The 16747-nt window shown below is 51.2% G+C and overlaps 1 protein-coding gene across 4 annotated transcripts in view; it reads left to right on the top strand.

Moving 5' to 3' along the window:
* The window catches only part of Lamc3 (laminin subunit gamma 3), a 57804-nt gene that overhangs the window by 27401 nt on the left and 13656 nt on the right, over positions 1 to 16747 (top strand). For 2 of the 4 annotated variants that reach the window (XM_028757119.1, XM_028757118.1), the window contains exons 13-23: positions 2005 to 2193; positions 3952 to 4197; positions 5075 to 5225; positions 5803 to 5945; positions 6372 to 6550; positions 8066 to 8207; positions 9008 to 9213; positions 9562 to 9638; positions 12460 to 12594; positions 14304 to 14451; positions 15543 to 15686. In XM_028757119.1, coding sequence (XP_028612952.1) covers positions 2005 to 2193; positions 3952 to 4197; positions 5075 to 5225; positions 5803 to 5945; positions 6372 to 6550; positions 8066 to 8207; positions 9008 to 9213; positions 9562 to 9638; positions 12460 to 12594; positions 14304 to 14451; positions 15543 to 15686 — 1760 coding nt within the window. Of the gene's footprint in view, positions 1 to 2004; positions 2194 to 3951; positions 4198 to 5074; positions 5226 to 5802; positions 5946 to 6371; positions 6551 to 8065; positions 8208 to 9007; positions 9214 to 9528; positions 9639 to 12459; positions 12595 to 14303; positions 14452 to 15542; positions 15687 to 16747 lie in introns of all 4 variants that reach the window. The other 2 variants (XM_028757117.1, XM_028757116.1) reach the window with 1 other exon arrangement.

The following is a 16747-nucleotide window of genomic DNA, read 5'->3' as shown; positions in this document are numbered from 1 at the left end:
CTAGCAGGTGCTATGAAAATTAGCAGGAGAGACAGCAACAGAAGAAAGACATTCAGGGAGTCGTACAGATGACAGCAGTTCATAGGTATCCACCTACCAGAGCCACAAGCCAAGTACCCTCACTGCTTCATGGCTGAGGGCCCAGAAAAGTAATTTCTCTCCTTGAATGTCCCCATCTATACAGTACAGACAGCGATAGTGTATACACAGCCCAGGCCATGAGGACAAAGTACATGAAGATCGGGAATTGTCTAGATGTTTTAAAAAACAGAAGCTTCTTTGCACTGAAGTTCAGGGGTAGCTCCATTCCTGGGAGAGACAGATATGGGAAGTAATAAGATAGTATCATCCTTCTCCTCCCTGATGTCCTCTCCTTGATTCCTGTAGACATGAAAGTGATATATTCTCCATTATTGTCCCATTTTCCAAGACAGGAAACATGACCACACCCTCCCACCAGCTTGGGGTGGGTGTGTCATTCAATAGAGCTATTTGCCACACTTAAACAAGGAAGCGGAAACCTCACTGGGGATCACGTGGCCAGGAGGTGCTAGGGGACAGGGCCAGGCCTTTTCACCCCACTTCCTCCCCAGAACAGGTGAAATCTCTGATACATAGAACATTAGCCATGGGTCCTGTGCCTGGCAGACATCACCAACTGAGCCTTGATGAAGCCTCAAAATCCTTTCCCAGATAATGCTCCCTGAAGCTCCTATTGAGGATACAGAATCTCCTCATGAGATGGAATTGATTTTTCACCCCCACGGAGCCCTTGACTTTGCCACAACTTTCCACTCCATATAAGTAAGCCTTCATCTGTAAAATGGGTAGAGCTGGTCTAAGAATCAAGCCTGAGGCAGGCGTGCTCCCTGGCTCTGCTTACCTAGGGATTGAACTTCCCTTTCATTCTCCTCATGCCCTGGCTGGACACTACTGGTTGCCTCCTGTAGGGCTGCTCTTAGGTTTCCACGGCCCCCTAGGCTCTGAGCAGACACCAGGGGTTGCTGGACTGGAGAAGGGGGTCTGCGATGTCCTTCATCTTCCAGTACTGGGAGGCAGAACTGAGTTTCCGTACTGATAGCCTATATGTACTATAGTTCCTGTACAGAGTGGGCCCTGCCCCACAAGGCTGGAAGCGTGAGCCAGGGTCTCCCTTTAGGTGTCTCCCTCAAGGTGAAGAGGACATGGGAGCAGGGGAAAGAAACAGTGACGTTGTGCCTCCCATCGGTCGGGAGAGCTGTGAGATAGGAATAGTGGAACAGTGCCCAAGCGTCTCCCTGGCTCTGCCACTCCACCCATCCACTCCTCCAGGCATAATTGTGGTGTGGCTTCTATTACCATCCATCCCAGCCTCCAAGACAGGGATCTGAGGTGCAGGGTGGCCACACAGCCAGTAGGTGGCAGAGGCACACCTCCTACCCACGGGGGGGGGGTTAGATGGTTTTTTTCCCAGATCGCACAGACCTTAAGTGGTGGATATGAACCCAGGCAGTCTGGCTTAGCCAGATGATTTACCCCAATCCCTAACGTCTCAGCAGTCTACCAGGGTGTGCCCCATGGCTCTTCCACCAGGGTACTCATTGTCTAGACAGCAGTTCTTAATCTGTAAGTTGCAACCTCTTGACAAACCTCCATCTCCAAAAATCTTTACAATTCCTAACAGTAGTAGCAAAATTACAGTTATAAAGTAGCAATGGAAATAATTTTATGCCGGGCGGTGTGGCGCACACCTTTAATCCCAGCACTTGGGAGGCGGAGGCAGGAGGATTTCTGAGTTCGAGGCCAGCCTGGTCTACAGAGTGAGTTCCAGGACAGACAGAGCTACAGAGAGAAACTCTGTCTCGAAAAACCATTTAAAAAAAAGTGGAAATAATTTTATGATTGGGGGTCACCACATCATGAGGAACTGTATTAAAGAGTTGCAGCATTAGAAAGGTTGAAAACCACTACTCTGGTTCTGGGGGCTTCTGTGCTGAGGTAGTGAACAAGTGTCTTGCTCCTTAGGGATCTGCCTATGTGGCCACCACACAGAGGGTCCATCCTGTGAGCGTTGCATGCCAGGTTTCTACGGTAATGCCTTCTCAGGCCACACTGATGATTGCCAGCCCTGTCCATGCCCTGGCCAATCAGCCTGCACAACCATCCCTGAGAGTGGAGACGTGGTGTGCACACACTGCCCCCCTGGTCAGAGAGGTGAGTGGCTTCTGCTCTATTCCCCAGAAAGACCAAGCCCGAGCCCTGATTCTGCCCTGGCTCTAGCGGAGGTTAGGGTATGATAGGTGGGGAAAAGCCTGCCCCTAGGGGTGACAAGCATGACTTCTGGAGACAGTCTTTTTGTCAAGGCCCCAGTATGCTGAGTTACTGCAGACCTGGGCCTTGGCCATATATAATGGAACCTTGGAAGATCCATATATAGGCTTTTAGAGCTGTACTCGTGGCTTGGGATGAAGTCAAGGGACCTGGGATCCTCATTGCAAAGGTGGGAAACCTCAGTGCAAAGGTTTTCATGTTTCAAAGGAAGGCTCATCTTAGGAAGTGATGCTGAAGAAACGGGTTGATCTGAGTCTGAGACTCCGAGCACATGTAGACAAAGATCAAGTGCACACACCTATCCCCTTAGCACTAGGGAGGCAGAGGCAGTGGGATACTGGGAGCTCAATGGCTAGCTAGTCCAGGAAGTGCAGTGGGGCTCAGGGGTCCTGTCTGACAACACAAAGCTCTCTGCTTGTTTGAGGATGACACCCAACACTGATCCCTGGCCTTCACGCTCATAAACACGTGTGTATTCCCACACACATGCACACACGGTTGCCTGTATGCACACACACACAGGGCTTTTCAGCTTTCCATTTTTTTGTGAGAATCAGGTAATACAAGGCAAACAGCCCTCTCCTCCCAAGTTCCATCCTCCCCTGCTCCCACTCCCTGCTGCAGGACCTCCCCCACTCTTCCCTCAGAGGTGCATTTAACAGCCTCTGAGGCATCTGCAATGCCCCACAAAGTCACCCACTTAAAGTGGACAATTAAATGGCTATCGGTATATTACATCATTAATTCTTTATCATAATAAAACCCATATCATAAAACTGTCCTCCTTGGCCATCATTTTAAGCATGTGATTCATTGGCCTAAGGGCCCTGGCATCGTGGGCCACCATCCTCCCCAGTGAGCGCCGTGTCCTCTGAGCTGTGGTCTAAGTGCTCCGTCCCTCACTCACTCCTCACTACTATTTGACTGTGTTGCTGAATTTGTCTCCTAAGTAGAAGCGAGTATTGTCCTTCTGTTCTATTTAGTATCTGGCTTCGTGTGGGATTAGTGTCTGCATTGAATGGCCTTGTGGCGTATCCTGCTCCCTAGGGGTTAGAATCTGCACCCATTGGCATCAGACTGCCCCTCCATTTCTAACCTGTCCCCATTTTCTGACCCCCACTAAACCCAGCCAGTGAGAGAGAAGAGTGAGAGACGCTTGCATGGTGGGTGGGACATTCCTAAGAGAACATCCATCTCAGGAGCAGTTGCTGCTGCCAGAGGGAAGCACCCCTAGAGGGAGGGCCTGGGTGGCTTACAGATCAAGGATTTCCACCAGCTTCCTTACCCACATCACTTCCTCCCCGGACATCTGAGTTGAGCCTGGCCTAAGTCCAAGTGATGCTGAGGAAGATGCTGGTGAAGATGCAAAGGATGAAGGTGGACCCTGTGGTACCTGCTACTGCTGGGCGCTCAGCAGTCGGTGCTCTGCACAGATGACCTGGTGAGGCCTCTCCGCAGTTAGGAAGGCACAATGGCTTGCCCAGGGCCACACTGTCAGCAGGCAGTGCTTTAGTACCTTACTGAAGGCCACGCGAGCCGGAGACCCTGCCTAGCCGCAGCCAGAGGCTAAGCTGTGTGATTGCTACACAGCATGCTGAGTGCAGCCGGCCAGTGCTCCGAGCCTGCCCCTCCCACACACAGGACGACGATGTGAGACCTGCGGAGACGGCTTTTTTGGGGATCCTCTCGGACTCTCTGGAGCTCCCCAGCCCTGCCAACGGTGCCAGTGCAGCGGGAATGTGGATCTCAATGCTGTGGGCAACTGTGACCCTCATTCTGGCCGCTGCTTGCGCTGTCTGTACAACACAACAGGGACCCAGTGCGAGCGCTGTCGGGATGGTTTCTATGGGAGTGCCTTGGCCACAAGGCCTGCGGACAAATGTGCTCGTGAGTACCCAAAATCTCAGACCCATGGGGTAAGGTGTGGGAACCTCTGTCCTCAACCCTCATTTGGGACCCAGACAGAAGAGCTGAGAAAGCTACCAAACTGCCTGGCCCCTCTGCTTGGCTGAGCAGCCTTAGGCAGGTCTCTTGCCTTCTCTGTCCTCTAAAAAGCACTAGGATTTGTTCTTCCCCAAGGCTCCTTCAGTCCTGACATCTCATAAGCTCTTATCCCACATTGTCACCCTACATTAATAATTCAGCCCTTTCCTCATGTCCATAGTTAGCACATGAGGCTGATGCAGGGATAGTAAGGTCAAGACTTTCTCTCATCTGCCCTCCTACCTGCTTGGGTTGCACTCAGCCCCGTGCCTGCCACAGCGCCACAGCCTGCATCTGCCTGAATCAGGCTCCTGGAAGTCCTGCATCAGCAGCTCAGCTTTCATGCTGATCAGATGCCCTCAGAACCGTTTCTCACAAGGTGTCATCCACACCTCACTGTCCTGCAGTGTGGAGCCGCCTCCTGGAAACCCTGCTCTGGCATCAAAAAGGATGCTGCACTGTGGTTCCTGGGAGAGAAGTATATGGCTCCAGAGATGGCTGCCAGGCTCTGCCTGTGATCAGGGACCACATCTCTGGCCTTGTTCCCAGCCTGCAGGCTTGAGACATCAGGAGAAAATCTCCACTTTTTCTGGGCTGGCTCACCAAAGACACAGCAAATAAGGCTGAGACTGAAGTTTGTCCCTCAAGCCTTTCCCAAGAGGTTCTCAGGAACCTGGCCTGAGTGACTGTCATCTCTGGGGCTCCCTTGGCTTCTCAGATTCTGCCTATACCCGCTAAAGTTTAAATAGATGATTCTAATACCCTTTCCTGCAACTCCCAGCCTGCAGCTGTGACCTGAGGGGCTCAATCAGTGAGAAGACCTGCAACCCAGTGACTGGCCAGTGTACCTGCCTGCCTTATGTCACCGGGAGGGACTGCAGCCACTGCAGCCCTGGCTTCTATGACCTCCAGTCTGGGAGGGGCTGCCAGAGGTAGGGGGTGAGGCTGTGAGTGCCCTGGGTGTCTTGCCAGGGGAAGAGGGCATCGAGGAGCCTCAGGGACAGGCCTGATCTGGAATGTGTCATCTCAGGTCCATTTCCAGATATGCTGTGCCCTTCACCAAAGGGGACAAAAAGCTCAGTCTCTTGGTATCAGACGCACGGCTCTGCCAGCCCAGGAGGCAGGCCAAGAACTGCCCAAGAGCTGGCCAGGTGGGCAGGTGGCTGGTTTGCTCTGACTCTCATCAGTAACACCTATCACTGGGTGACTTTTTGACCACAGAAGCACCTGAGACGGATGTCTCAGCTTCAAAGGAAGACTCCAGGGAAAGGCTGAGGGAAGTCTTCCTTGTGCAGCTCCTTGGAGCCTTCAGTGTGTGTGAATTTCACAGTGATTTACCAGATCTGAAGATCTGTGCCCATGGCGGTTTTGTTTTTTTCTTTTTCTTTTCCTTTTTCTTTTTCTTTTTTTCTTTTTTCCTGTATCCTGTGTCCTTGGACACCTCTACAGCTATTAGTGTCTGGGTTAAGGGGTAGCCTGATCAAACCTCTTTCTTGTTTCTTGTCACAGCTGCAAATGTCACCCACTCGGCTCCTTAGAGAACAAGTGCCACCCCAAGACTGGCCAGTGCCCCTGCCGACCTGGCGTCACCGGCCAAGCCTGTGACAGATGCCAGATGGGTTTCTTTGGCTTCTCCATCAAGGGCTGCCGAGGTGGGTAGCTGGGTCCTGGTGGGCTGTGGGGGAGCAGGACCGAGGTCTCTTGCTGGGGATGACCCGATGGAGAAGATGGCAAGCAGATGCTGGGCCTGAGAACCTGGAGTGCAGGAGCGTGAGGAATGTGGGGTCCTAGTGGCTCCTCTAATATGACCACTAAACCTGTATGTCTACAGACACATGTGAGCCACAGTTTCCTTGCTTGTACAGACACTGTTTTGACGGTTTTGGGTCCCTGGGAACATTGCATTAAATGAGATTGAAGGGTAGGTTGCCAGTTCTAACCTTCTGATTAGTCTTTGACATGGAGCCCTGGAGGACACTCATTTGAGGACATTCAGGGGCTATGGGAATTCAGATTCGGGGGTGGGAGATGAGTAGGGGATCACTATTAGGTCCCCATAGCTGGCTGTTCTCCTCCAGACTGTAGGTGCTCCTCACTGGGTGCTGCCTCGTCCCAGTGCCATGAGAACAGCACGTGTGTGTGCCGGCCTGGCTTCGTGGGCTATAAATGTGACCGCTGCCAGGACAATTTCTTCCTCGCGGATGGTGACACGGGCTGCCAAGAGTGTCCCACCTGCTATGCCCTAGTGAAGGAGGAAGTAAGTTGCCATGCCCAGACCTGCCCACCTTCAGGTCGATTTCACATCTCCATGGAACACCAGCTCCATGCTGTGGTCCAGGAGCTGCCTGATCATTCACAGACCTCTGTGTTCCCACTGGCCACTTTCTCCTGAGTTCATCCAGCCTCCTCATTCCAATCCACCTAGTCCTCATTTGGTCCCCCTGTCCCGGATGAACCAGAGGTGTCTCTTGTCATATCCCTTCCCAGCCTCCCAGAGCCAAGGTCATACTTGTCAAGCTCTGTGGGGATGAGATGGCAGGCACCCTGAGAGACACCCTCCATATTAGTTGTCTTGTCTAACCAGAGGGCAACCTTGGAAGATTTAATATCCAACTCCAGAATAGCTAATTCAAGCCTTCAAGCCTCCCAGGCCGAGCGTGGCACTGAGAACATATGGGATGTAGAAGAACGTGGCCCATCCTGAGCTCTAGCTATAAGCCCATGGGGCAAGCAGGGCAGGTCCCTATGCCCGGCATTTCTATTGCTGTAGGACAGCATGCGTTTTGCGCCACTGTGTAAACTAAGCTACTATGTGGTCTCCCCCTGCCTAGAACAGTTTTTATTATTCCAAATGAGTTCACAAAAGGCACAGAAAGTCTAAGCTCTTCTGTCTGAGTGCTGGGGGCTTTGTATCTGAGGACAGAGCTTGGAACCTGGTCCTCTGCTTAGTATGACTGCAAAGGGCATTGAGCCATGGCAGGCACCCTCATCTCAGCTGGCTCCTGCTGCACACAGTATAAATGCAGCTGCTGTGCATGTGGGTAAAAGCATGGGGTCAACACAGCACACACTGGCAGCACGTGCCCAGAGCACCTGCAGTGTGTGCCAAGCCCTAGAAACAGAATAGGCAAAACTATACATGGGGGCTAGAAAAGAGCTTAGCATACAAGTTTGAGGACCTGAGTCTGGACCCAGAAACCATGAAAATGGGGACACAGTGGCATCCAGAGGCTAGGGAAGCAGAGACAACCAGATCCCCTTGGCTTGTTAGCCGATCAGCAGAGACTGATGACCTCTAGGCCAGTGAAGGATTCTATTTAAAAACAAAGACAAAAGCAAGCAAACAAAACCCAGCAAAGTAGGTGGTATCTAAACAGGAACAATGACCAAGGTTGATCTCTGATCTCCATTACACATATGTATATGTACATATGTCTGCCCATGCAAACATGTACACACATGTGCACATAAAAGCACATATGCATACATGGACTCGGGCACACACATCTTTATGGGACTCCTTTTCACTCTCTCTGTCCCTCCCTCAGTAGGTCAGGGGTGTGGCTGGCAGATGCTAGGCTGTGAGAGGGGAAGTAGATGGTGAAGTTGGCAAGATAGGTCCTTGGGGTTGGTGAGCCCTCAGCACTGAGATGCGTGTAGGATTGGAAGGGGAGAACCCAAGGACAGGATGAACCAGGCAGAAGCCAAGGGTAATACACAGCAGCAGAGATTCTGGTCTCATACAGCTTTCCTTCCCAACTGTCCCCTACAGGCAGCCAAGCTGAAGGCGAGGCTGATGATGATGGAGGGGTGGCTTCAGGGGTCCGACTGTGGCAGCCCCTGGGGACCACTAGACATTCTGCAGAGAGAAGCCCCTCGGGGGGATGTCTACCCAGGTTACCACCTATTTCAAGGTACAGAGGATGGCACACTGGGTGGTGAGGGGACTGGTAGAGCCTGGGCTGGTTAGACACTTTGGAACCTCTCAGGATAGTCATGATACCCCACAGGCCTCTCCTCCCATGTCCCTAGTCCACCTGTAATGGTATTAACATGGGTCTCTGTCCCCTGTCCCCTGTCTCCTGCCCTGCACTGACTGTCAGCTCAAGATAAACTTTGTCTGGCTTTATTCATTTAACCATTTATCCATTTAACCACACACCTTGCACGCCTGGGGCGCTGTTCCAGGTGCTGAACAGGTGTCCTCTGGGGTTTTGGTTCTCAGCCTGTTGGCTTGCTGCCGTGCCTCCAGCCAGTGCTTGGCACATTTCAAAAGAATTAGTAACTAAGAAAAGCAGACCTGTCACTAGGCCAGGTGGAATGTGGCCTTGGGATACAGAAAATTTGCAGAATGTTGAAACTGAGCCAATCACTTTGTACAGCTGCCTTCTGCAAGTAGCTGTGCTTCAGCAGCTGGCGGAAGGTGAGCAGGCCAGAGCGTCAGTTGGCTCCAGTGAGCCTCAGTCAGAGCCACAGCACTGAACTGGGTTAGGGCTCAACTTCCAGCTCAGATTCTGGAGATGCCCATTGTGGTTCCAAAGGACCTACAAGTCCTGGCTTGCCTTCCCTGAGCCTCAACCTTTATAGCTATAAAATGGGCAGGTTTCTCCTTTGTTGTACTGGAGGTGGGTGGAGCTTGCATGAGGGGCCTTTCATGTGGAATCTCAATCAGTGATTGAGTGATTGGAATCATGGGATCTCTGGCCTCCCACAGAGGCCCCGGGGACCTTCCTGGAGCAGATGGTGGGCCTGGAGGACTCTGTGAAGGCCACTTGGCAGCAGCTGCAGGTGCTGAGAGGGAATGCACACTGTGCCCAGGATGGAGCTCAGAAGACCTGCGTCCAGCTGGCAGAGCTGGAGGAGACATTTCAGTCCTCAGAGGAAGGGATCCTGCGTGCAGCCTCAGCACTCTCATTTCTGGTACCATGGTCCCCCCAACCTTGCTTCCCATGGAGCCTCTGTAGGAGTCTTTGGCCCAGCCCTGCCCTTAATGGATTGCTTGTGGTGTGGTGTACTCTTTATAGGATGTTTGATGTCACCTGCAAACTGGTTCACACTGGGTCTCTTACTGATGGAGAAAGTCACTGTTTCCAAAGAGCAAATTTGTGTTGAGCAGACAGGGGATACCCTGCTCTCTGAGTGCTGGTGTCGTGGTTAGCCTTGTGCATTTATACAATATTGACACCATTCTATTCTGCCCAGTCAGCTAGCTGGCTGTAACCCTTGACTTTCCAGGATGAGCTTCAGTTTTTCACTCTGTTCTTCAAGGCAAGTCTTCAGGAAGGATTCAGCGCACCCACCAATTGGAGTCACCTGGCATTAGAGGCCCACATCCTTGCCAGGAGGTGAGTCCCAGAGCTCCAGGATATGGGGGACTGTGCTCATGCCCGAACTGTTGACAGAGGGGGTGGGGCAGTCCTTCTTGGACAGGCTCCAGTGTCAGTGTTAGCCTCTAGGAGCTAGGACCAGATGAACCCAAGGGCTGCCCAGTGGGGAGTAAATGTTACCAGCATAGGAAGGGGTTGGGTGGGATACGGATAGAGGCACAGACATCCTGGGGGAAATCTTGCTCAATGGAATGCATCTTAGCATCTGGTGGCTTAAAAGGCCCACACATTTTTAAAGATGTAATTCATAGGGCCTGGGGAAATGGCTCAGTCAGTCAATTTGCTTATCACACAGGCATGAGGACCTGAGGTCAATCCCCAAAGGCCATGTACAAAGCCAGCTGTGGTGGCACTGACTTGTAACTTCAGCAGTAAGGATGCAGAGATACTGGATGCAGCATGCAGCATAAAGATGTGACCCTGGGAGCACACTAGCCAGCCAGCCTAGCCTAGGTCCCAGTGAGAGACCCGTCTTAAGAAACAAGGTGGGAGGGCTGCAGAGACGGCTCAGTGGTTAAGAGTACTCAGTGCTCTTCCAGAGGACCTGGGTTCAATTCCCAGCATCTACATGGCAGCTCACAACTGTTTGTAACCCTAGTTACAGGGGAATCTGACACCTCACAGAGACAAATATGTAGGAAGACACCAATGCACATAAAATAAAAAGAAAAGAAAAAATACTGTATAACAAAGGAAGGAAGGAAGGAAGGAAGGAAGGGAAGGAAAGAAAGAAAGTGAATGCCAGACTGTGGTGTTGCATGCCTTTAATCCTAGCACTTGGTAGATAGATGCAGACAGATTTCTGAGTTTGAGACCAGCCTAACCTACAAAGCAAGTTTCAGGATAGCCTGGACTACACAAAGAACCTCTGTCTCAAAAGACAATAAATAGTAGTAGTAATGGTAATATCTCAGAACAAGGTGAACATATCCGGAAGAGCCACACCTGAAGCTGACCTCTGGTCTGCACACACACACACACACACAAAGTAATTTTTGTACTTTGTAGTTTAGTATCTCATATTCGAAGAGTCACATGACCAGCAGATGTAAATCTAGACCATTTTTACCGTTTAAACCCTGTCTACAGTTTTCATCATCCCCCAGTCCAGCCTCTCCAGCCTCTCCAGCCTCTCCAGCCTCTCCTGGCAAAGATTACTTTCTGTCTCTGTAGATTTGTTTCTTCAGGCCATTTCGTGTAGATGGGGTCACGTGACACATGGAGCATTGCTTTTGGCTTCTTTCACTTCCTGTAGAGTTTTCAGGATTCATTACAGCACAAGGAGTGCTCCATCCCTTTGTGTGGGTGCACAATAGTCTAGGGTATGTATCTAGGGTATATAATGGCCTAGGATATATCACATTTTGTTTATCCAGTCATCCACTAGTAGTCATTGGTTATGGGTGTGTGTGATGATATTTCTCTGTGTGTGTGTCTCTGTGTGTGTGTGTGTGTGTGTGTGTGCAACAACCTAGGGTGACATTTCTTATATTTTTGGTTGTAAGCCTAGCCTTTAACGGCTGAGCCATCTCTCCAGCCCTAGAGTGACATTTCTTAAATGACATGCACCGTTTCTTTGAACACAGGACCTCTCACTGGGCTGGGGACCCAATAAGGATAACCAGTAAACCCTAGGGACCTGCCTCTCTTCCTTCCCTGGCTGGGATTACACATGCATGCCATTGCACCCAGCTTTTTATGTGGGTGCTGGGGATCAAACTCAGGACCTCCTGCTTGCAAGGTGAGCACATTTCCAACTGAGCTGTCACCCCAGGGAAGCATTTGGATGATTTTTTTTCTGTTTCCTTTAAAAAACAACTTATGATCCCAAAAGCATAGAATCCATAGCAATGTTCATCTTTTAAATTTTACATGTATGTAAATGCATCACATATATTTTCTTCTTTTTTGGTGTGTGTGTGTGTGTGTGTGTGTGCCTGTGCATGTTTTCAGGATAAGGTCTCTCTGTATAGCCCTGGCTGTCCTCAGACTCACTCTGTAGGCTGGGTGGCCTTGAACTTACAGAGATCCACTTACCTCTGCCTCCCTACTGCTGGGATTAAGGGTCTATGCTACTATGCCCAGCATATTTTCCTCTTAATAAAAAAGAAAAAAATAATTTTTGTGGGGCTGGAGTGATGGCTCAGCAATTAAGAGCATATATTGCTCTTCCAGCACCCACATTGGGTGACTCACAGCTTCCTATACTCCAGGGAACCTGACTCCCCCTTCTCCACCCCTGAGGGCACCTGTACTCACATGCACACACAGACACACATGCATACATAATAAATAATATATCTACCCAAGGAAGCAGGCAGGTGTAGGATCCCAGGAGCTGGGGTCTCAGGTATGAGCTGACTCATGTGGCTGCTGAGAACTGAATTCTGGACCTGTGCAAAAGCAGAAAGTGCTCTTAACTGCTGAGCCATCCCTCTAGCCCACAGTTTTCCTCTTTAGCTCTGGGACCAGACTCACTTTAGAGATGAAGAGACAGATCCAGAGGAGTTCGCTGACTTACTCATGGAGGGCAGGATAAGATCCAGGATGCAATCCTAGCTGGCTGGTCTGTATGAGAGGCCATGTGGTGGAAGGCCTTTGCCCGTCCTCCCACCAGCACCACAGGTGTAACTGATGAGTGACAGGAATAAAAACCCAGAGTGTCCCAGATGTTGCTGCAGCAGTGGGTGGGCAGAGACCCTTGAAGCAGGTAGGGGTGTGGTCTGGGCGCCACCACTTCTGTGCATGCTCACAGTGACAGTCATGCCAACTCATATAGCCACAGGGACACAGCCACCAAGATTAAAGGTACCACGGAAAGGGCCCTGCTCGCCTCCAACACCAGCTATGAGCTCCTGTGGAAGCTGTTGACTGGCAGAGTGGCCTCGGAGGATCAGCAGGAACTGGAGGACAGGTGAGGTCTCCGTGCGTGTGCAGAAAAGCTTGGGCTAAGCTTCCAGGAGCCTGTGAGAACCAGCTAGAGGCTACTGCTTCCAGAACCAGCTCCCCCTGAGCCCTGCCTATCATTCAGGCCTCCATTTGCCGGTAGTAAGGAGTAATACACAGTAGTAATTACCTTCCTAGTTGCTGTAACAAAATACCTGAGCTAAAACAACTAAGGGAGGAAAGGTTTCTCCTGCTTCCAGTTAGAGGGAGTTTTTCCATCATTCTGAGAGAGACATTGTTACTGGGCTTAGAATCACAGCCTGTGCCCCAGCAAGCCAGGTTCAGCCATCCATCCTTGGATGAAAAGGCCAAATTAATATTGAAAAGCATAAGAAAGAGATTTAGCAATGTGGCCACTCTGGAGGGAGGGACAAAGATATCCAGTGGGGAACTCCTTACTGTTCCTGTCAGTCTGTCTTCTGGCAACTGGAAGGTTAATATTTAAGCAGTCCTGGGCAAGGTGTAGCCCTGACCATTGGAGACCGTCATGGCTCCAGCTCCTGTTCTTGTGATCTTCTGGAAGAAAAGGTCTGTCTGTCTGGTTCAGGAGATAGGCTTTCTCCTGAGGGAATTTTTGGTTTGTTGGTTTATTTTTGCAATTTGTTATTTGAGACAGGGTTTCCGAGTGTAGCCCTGGCTATCCTGGATCTCATTTTGAAGACAAGGCTGGTCTCAAACTCAGAGATCCTCCTGTCTCTGCCTCCCAAGTGCCACCATTTGCCAGCTCCTGAGGGAATTCTAGTTCCTGGAGTCCAAAGTTTCTGAAACTTGATAACAAAGGGAGAACATGAGAGGCTCAGAATATCTTCATCTCTGTTGGACCAGTTACGCCTGGCTTCATGCCGGAAAGGCATGGGGCAGGAGCAGGAAGCGGGCTGGTTATGTTGCATCTTCAATCAAGAAGCAGAGAGTGAACAGGAAGTTCCCCTCATAAAACCCCAAGGCCCTCTCCCCGATGACCCACTTCCTCCAGCAAGTCTCCACCTCCTAAAAGTTCCATAAAGTCCTCACTGACACTAAACGGGGACCAAGTGTTCAGATACATGCTCCCATGGGGGTCACTTCATATCCAAAGAGCAACATATGCCAAAGGGCAGCAGCGAAGGCGTAGTCAACCGAGATCACAGCCCACGCCACTGTTCTTCTATCCTCTCTCGCAGGTAGCTCTCTCTGAAGCTTGCCAAGAGGATCTAGGGGTCTGCAGAATGTGTGGTTCTCAGGTGCACAGTAGCCTGAGCACGGTGGCGTGCCCAAACTGAATAAGGGAATAATGGGTCTGCTCATGCGAAAGCTTCAGAGACTGGAGAGATGGCTCAGCTGTTAGGAACACTTACTGCTCTTGTAGAGAACCCAAGATCAGTTTCCAGCCACGCTGTGTGGCTTCCAACTGCTTCCAACTCTAGCTCCAGGGCATCTGATGCTTCTTGCCTCCCTGGACACCTATACTCATAGGCAGGCATGCACACACACACACACACACAATCACACACACACACACACACACACACACACACACAAAGTCCTAGCCACTTTCCCAGGCCAGCTGCTGGGTCCTGACCTGCACAGGGTAAAATCTAGGCTTTGCAGATCAACAGCTCCAGCCAGCAGTTTTGATAGAGATGGAGAGGGATGTCCTGTACCCTATTCTGTGCCTCATCCTGACCTCTTTCCTCCCAGGTACCAAGAGGTGCAGGCATCTCAGACTGCCCTGGGCACAGCTGTGGCAGAGGTGCTGCCCGAAGCTGAAAAGGCACTGGCCATGGTGAAACAAGTCACTGGTGACACAGCCCCACATCTGGGCTCACTGGTCACCTCTGAAGCAGTGGTCAGTTTGACATCCTGGAGCTCCTTATGGGATGGCAGTGAAGGTTCTAAATAATGGAGAAGTCAGAGGGCCAGGCAGAGGCGGGAAGGGCTTCTTGTTAACTGAGATGTGGCCTGTTGAAATAGAAGGGGGTTCAGCCTCTTTCATCCCAAGGCTATAACTATGACATGACCAAGGACATCAGAGGGATGAGGGTGACATGTGTCCAGTTCCCACTCCAGCAGTGACCTTGACCAAGGATTTCCCTCTCTGAGTTCTAGCCATAGTGACCGTCTATCCTGAGGACTCGCCCTCCTCTGGCTCGATTTTAGAGGTAGGAGATGGAGGGGATCTAGTGAGCCCAGCACTGAACATTCCACAACCTGCCTAGCTTGTCTGTTGGGGAATCCTGAGATCTCCAGTCTCAGAAACCCGGCTTTAGTAGAGCACTAAGCCAGCTCTTGGTGCCGCTGCTGGGGAGAGAGTGTGTGCGCAGCATGCACAAGGCCCTGGTTCCACCGGAAACACCAAGGAAATAAAAACCAGAAATCTATCCTAGTACATTTGGGACTGAGGCTGCCTGCGGCTACGGCCTTGTGTCTTCTCTTGCTTTCTTTACATGCAATAACCTGGGTGACCCAGATACCACTGAGAGCTCGGATCATACACTGCTACATAGTTCTGCTTTTCTAACATCTAGAACACTGTATTCGGAAGCACATAGGTCAAGGTTCAGATGGAGGAAGGTCTGTGGGCCTGGGGAGGGACTCTCTCACCTTGCAAGGAACAAAGGCAGTCATACCCACAGGTCAGGACAGGTAGCTGGAGTTTCCTATGGCTGCCCAGCTAGAAAATTAGTCAGCCTGGGGTCTGAGCCTCAGATGACAGAGTCCCCTGGCCTGGTTTCTCTGAAACCCTGCTGTATCCTGCCGTTGCCTTGCCCCTGGGTGTCTGAGGTGCCTAGAACAACAGGAGACACTCTGGGATCAGGACCAGAAGTTTTAGTTCTGGGCTAGTAGCCACAGGCTGACCTTCAGCACAGCGGGGCACTTTTTCCTGAGCTGAGGGTCTAGTCCTCAGTCTTACTTGAACCTACCATTTCGAACCCTCAGAACTCCCAAGCTAGGGACCTAGGCTTGAAAGCGAAGGCCCTGGAGCAGAAGCTGAAGCAGAAGGAGCACGAGGCAGGCCAGGCTGTGGATGCCCTGCAGGTGCATGCTGGGAGAACCTTGCGCAAGATGGAGCCCTTTATGCAGGTCAGCTTTGAATCTGGGACCTGAAAGAGGGAGGGGTTGCCTCCAAGGGGTACTGGAGTGGGATGGGGTACAAACAAGAAAAATAGCACTTCCAAGAGTCTCCTGCCTCCATCAAAATGCCTGAGAGCTTTAAAGGTAGTCAAGCCAAAGATGAGGGATCTCGTTGCTGAGAAGAGAGTAAAATGGTGAGGGGAAAGAGGATGGACAGACCGACACGGGTGAGCAGCTGGATGATAGGGACCATATGTATGCACGCACCCTCTCTCAGATTCAGTCACAAGCTAGATGGCTCTTGTGTCTCTTCCTTCCTCTGCCCTTAGATATGCCATGTTCAGAGGCACCCCCTCTGAGCAGCCCTTGGGACTCAGCGTTAAGTCACACAGTCTGGTGTTCAGTCCAGAGAGATGACGTTAGATACAGGTGGAGGTTTCTAGAATGAGCATCCTGCGAACGCATAGGAGATTCATTTAAAGTTATTGTGCTAGAGGGTTTTTCTTGGGGATAATTTCAGACCATGGGAAGGTCGTACAAACAGTGCCCAAAGATTTCAGACCCTTCCCACAAGGCCGGTTGACTTTGTCTTAGCCAGCCACAGGGTATGTGCTAAACTCAGGAGAGCAGTGACACCACCCAGGAAGGCAACCTACTGACCTGGCTCAGAACTCCAGCTATGGTAGTCATGGCTTCCCCACAGGTCCCTCAACTTCCCTACAGATCCAGGAGGCAAGTTCTCTTGAGGAGAAAGGAAGTATTTGAGGATTTGACCCAGGGCCTGACACCTACCCAGGAGAGCTTTGCTGTGTTGAGGACTACATAGTGCCCTCTGATTTGACCCATACCCCATCTGAGGAAGCCAGCAAGAGAGGCAGCCGCTGCAGAGGCTATGGGAGTTTAGTCCTGTGAAGGACAGACCATCCTCTGCAGATGCTCCACTGCCTACAGCCCTCACAGCCCCTTCCACCCAGTCACTATAGCCCTCACAGCCCCTCCCACCCAGTCCCTACAGCCCTCACAGCCCCTCCCCCTCCCACCCAGTCCCTACAGCCCTCACAGCCCCTCCC

The sequence above is a fragment of the Grammomys surdaster genome, unplaced genomic scaffold, assembly GCF_004785775.1.
Source record: "Grammomys surdaster isolate TR1022 unplaced genomic scaffold, NIH_TR_1.0 126133, whole genome shotgun sequence".
Taxonomy (NCBI): Eukaryota; Metazoa; Chordata; class Mammalia; order Rodentia; family Muridae; genus Grammomys; species Grammomys surdaster.
Note: the sequence above shows the minus strand (reverse complement) of the source record. Positions and strands in the feature narration are given on the sequence as shown.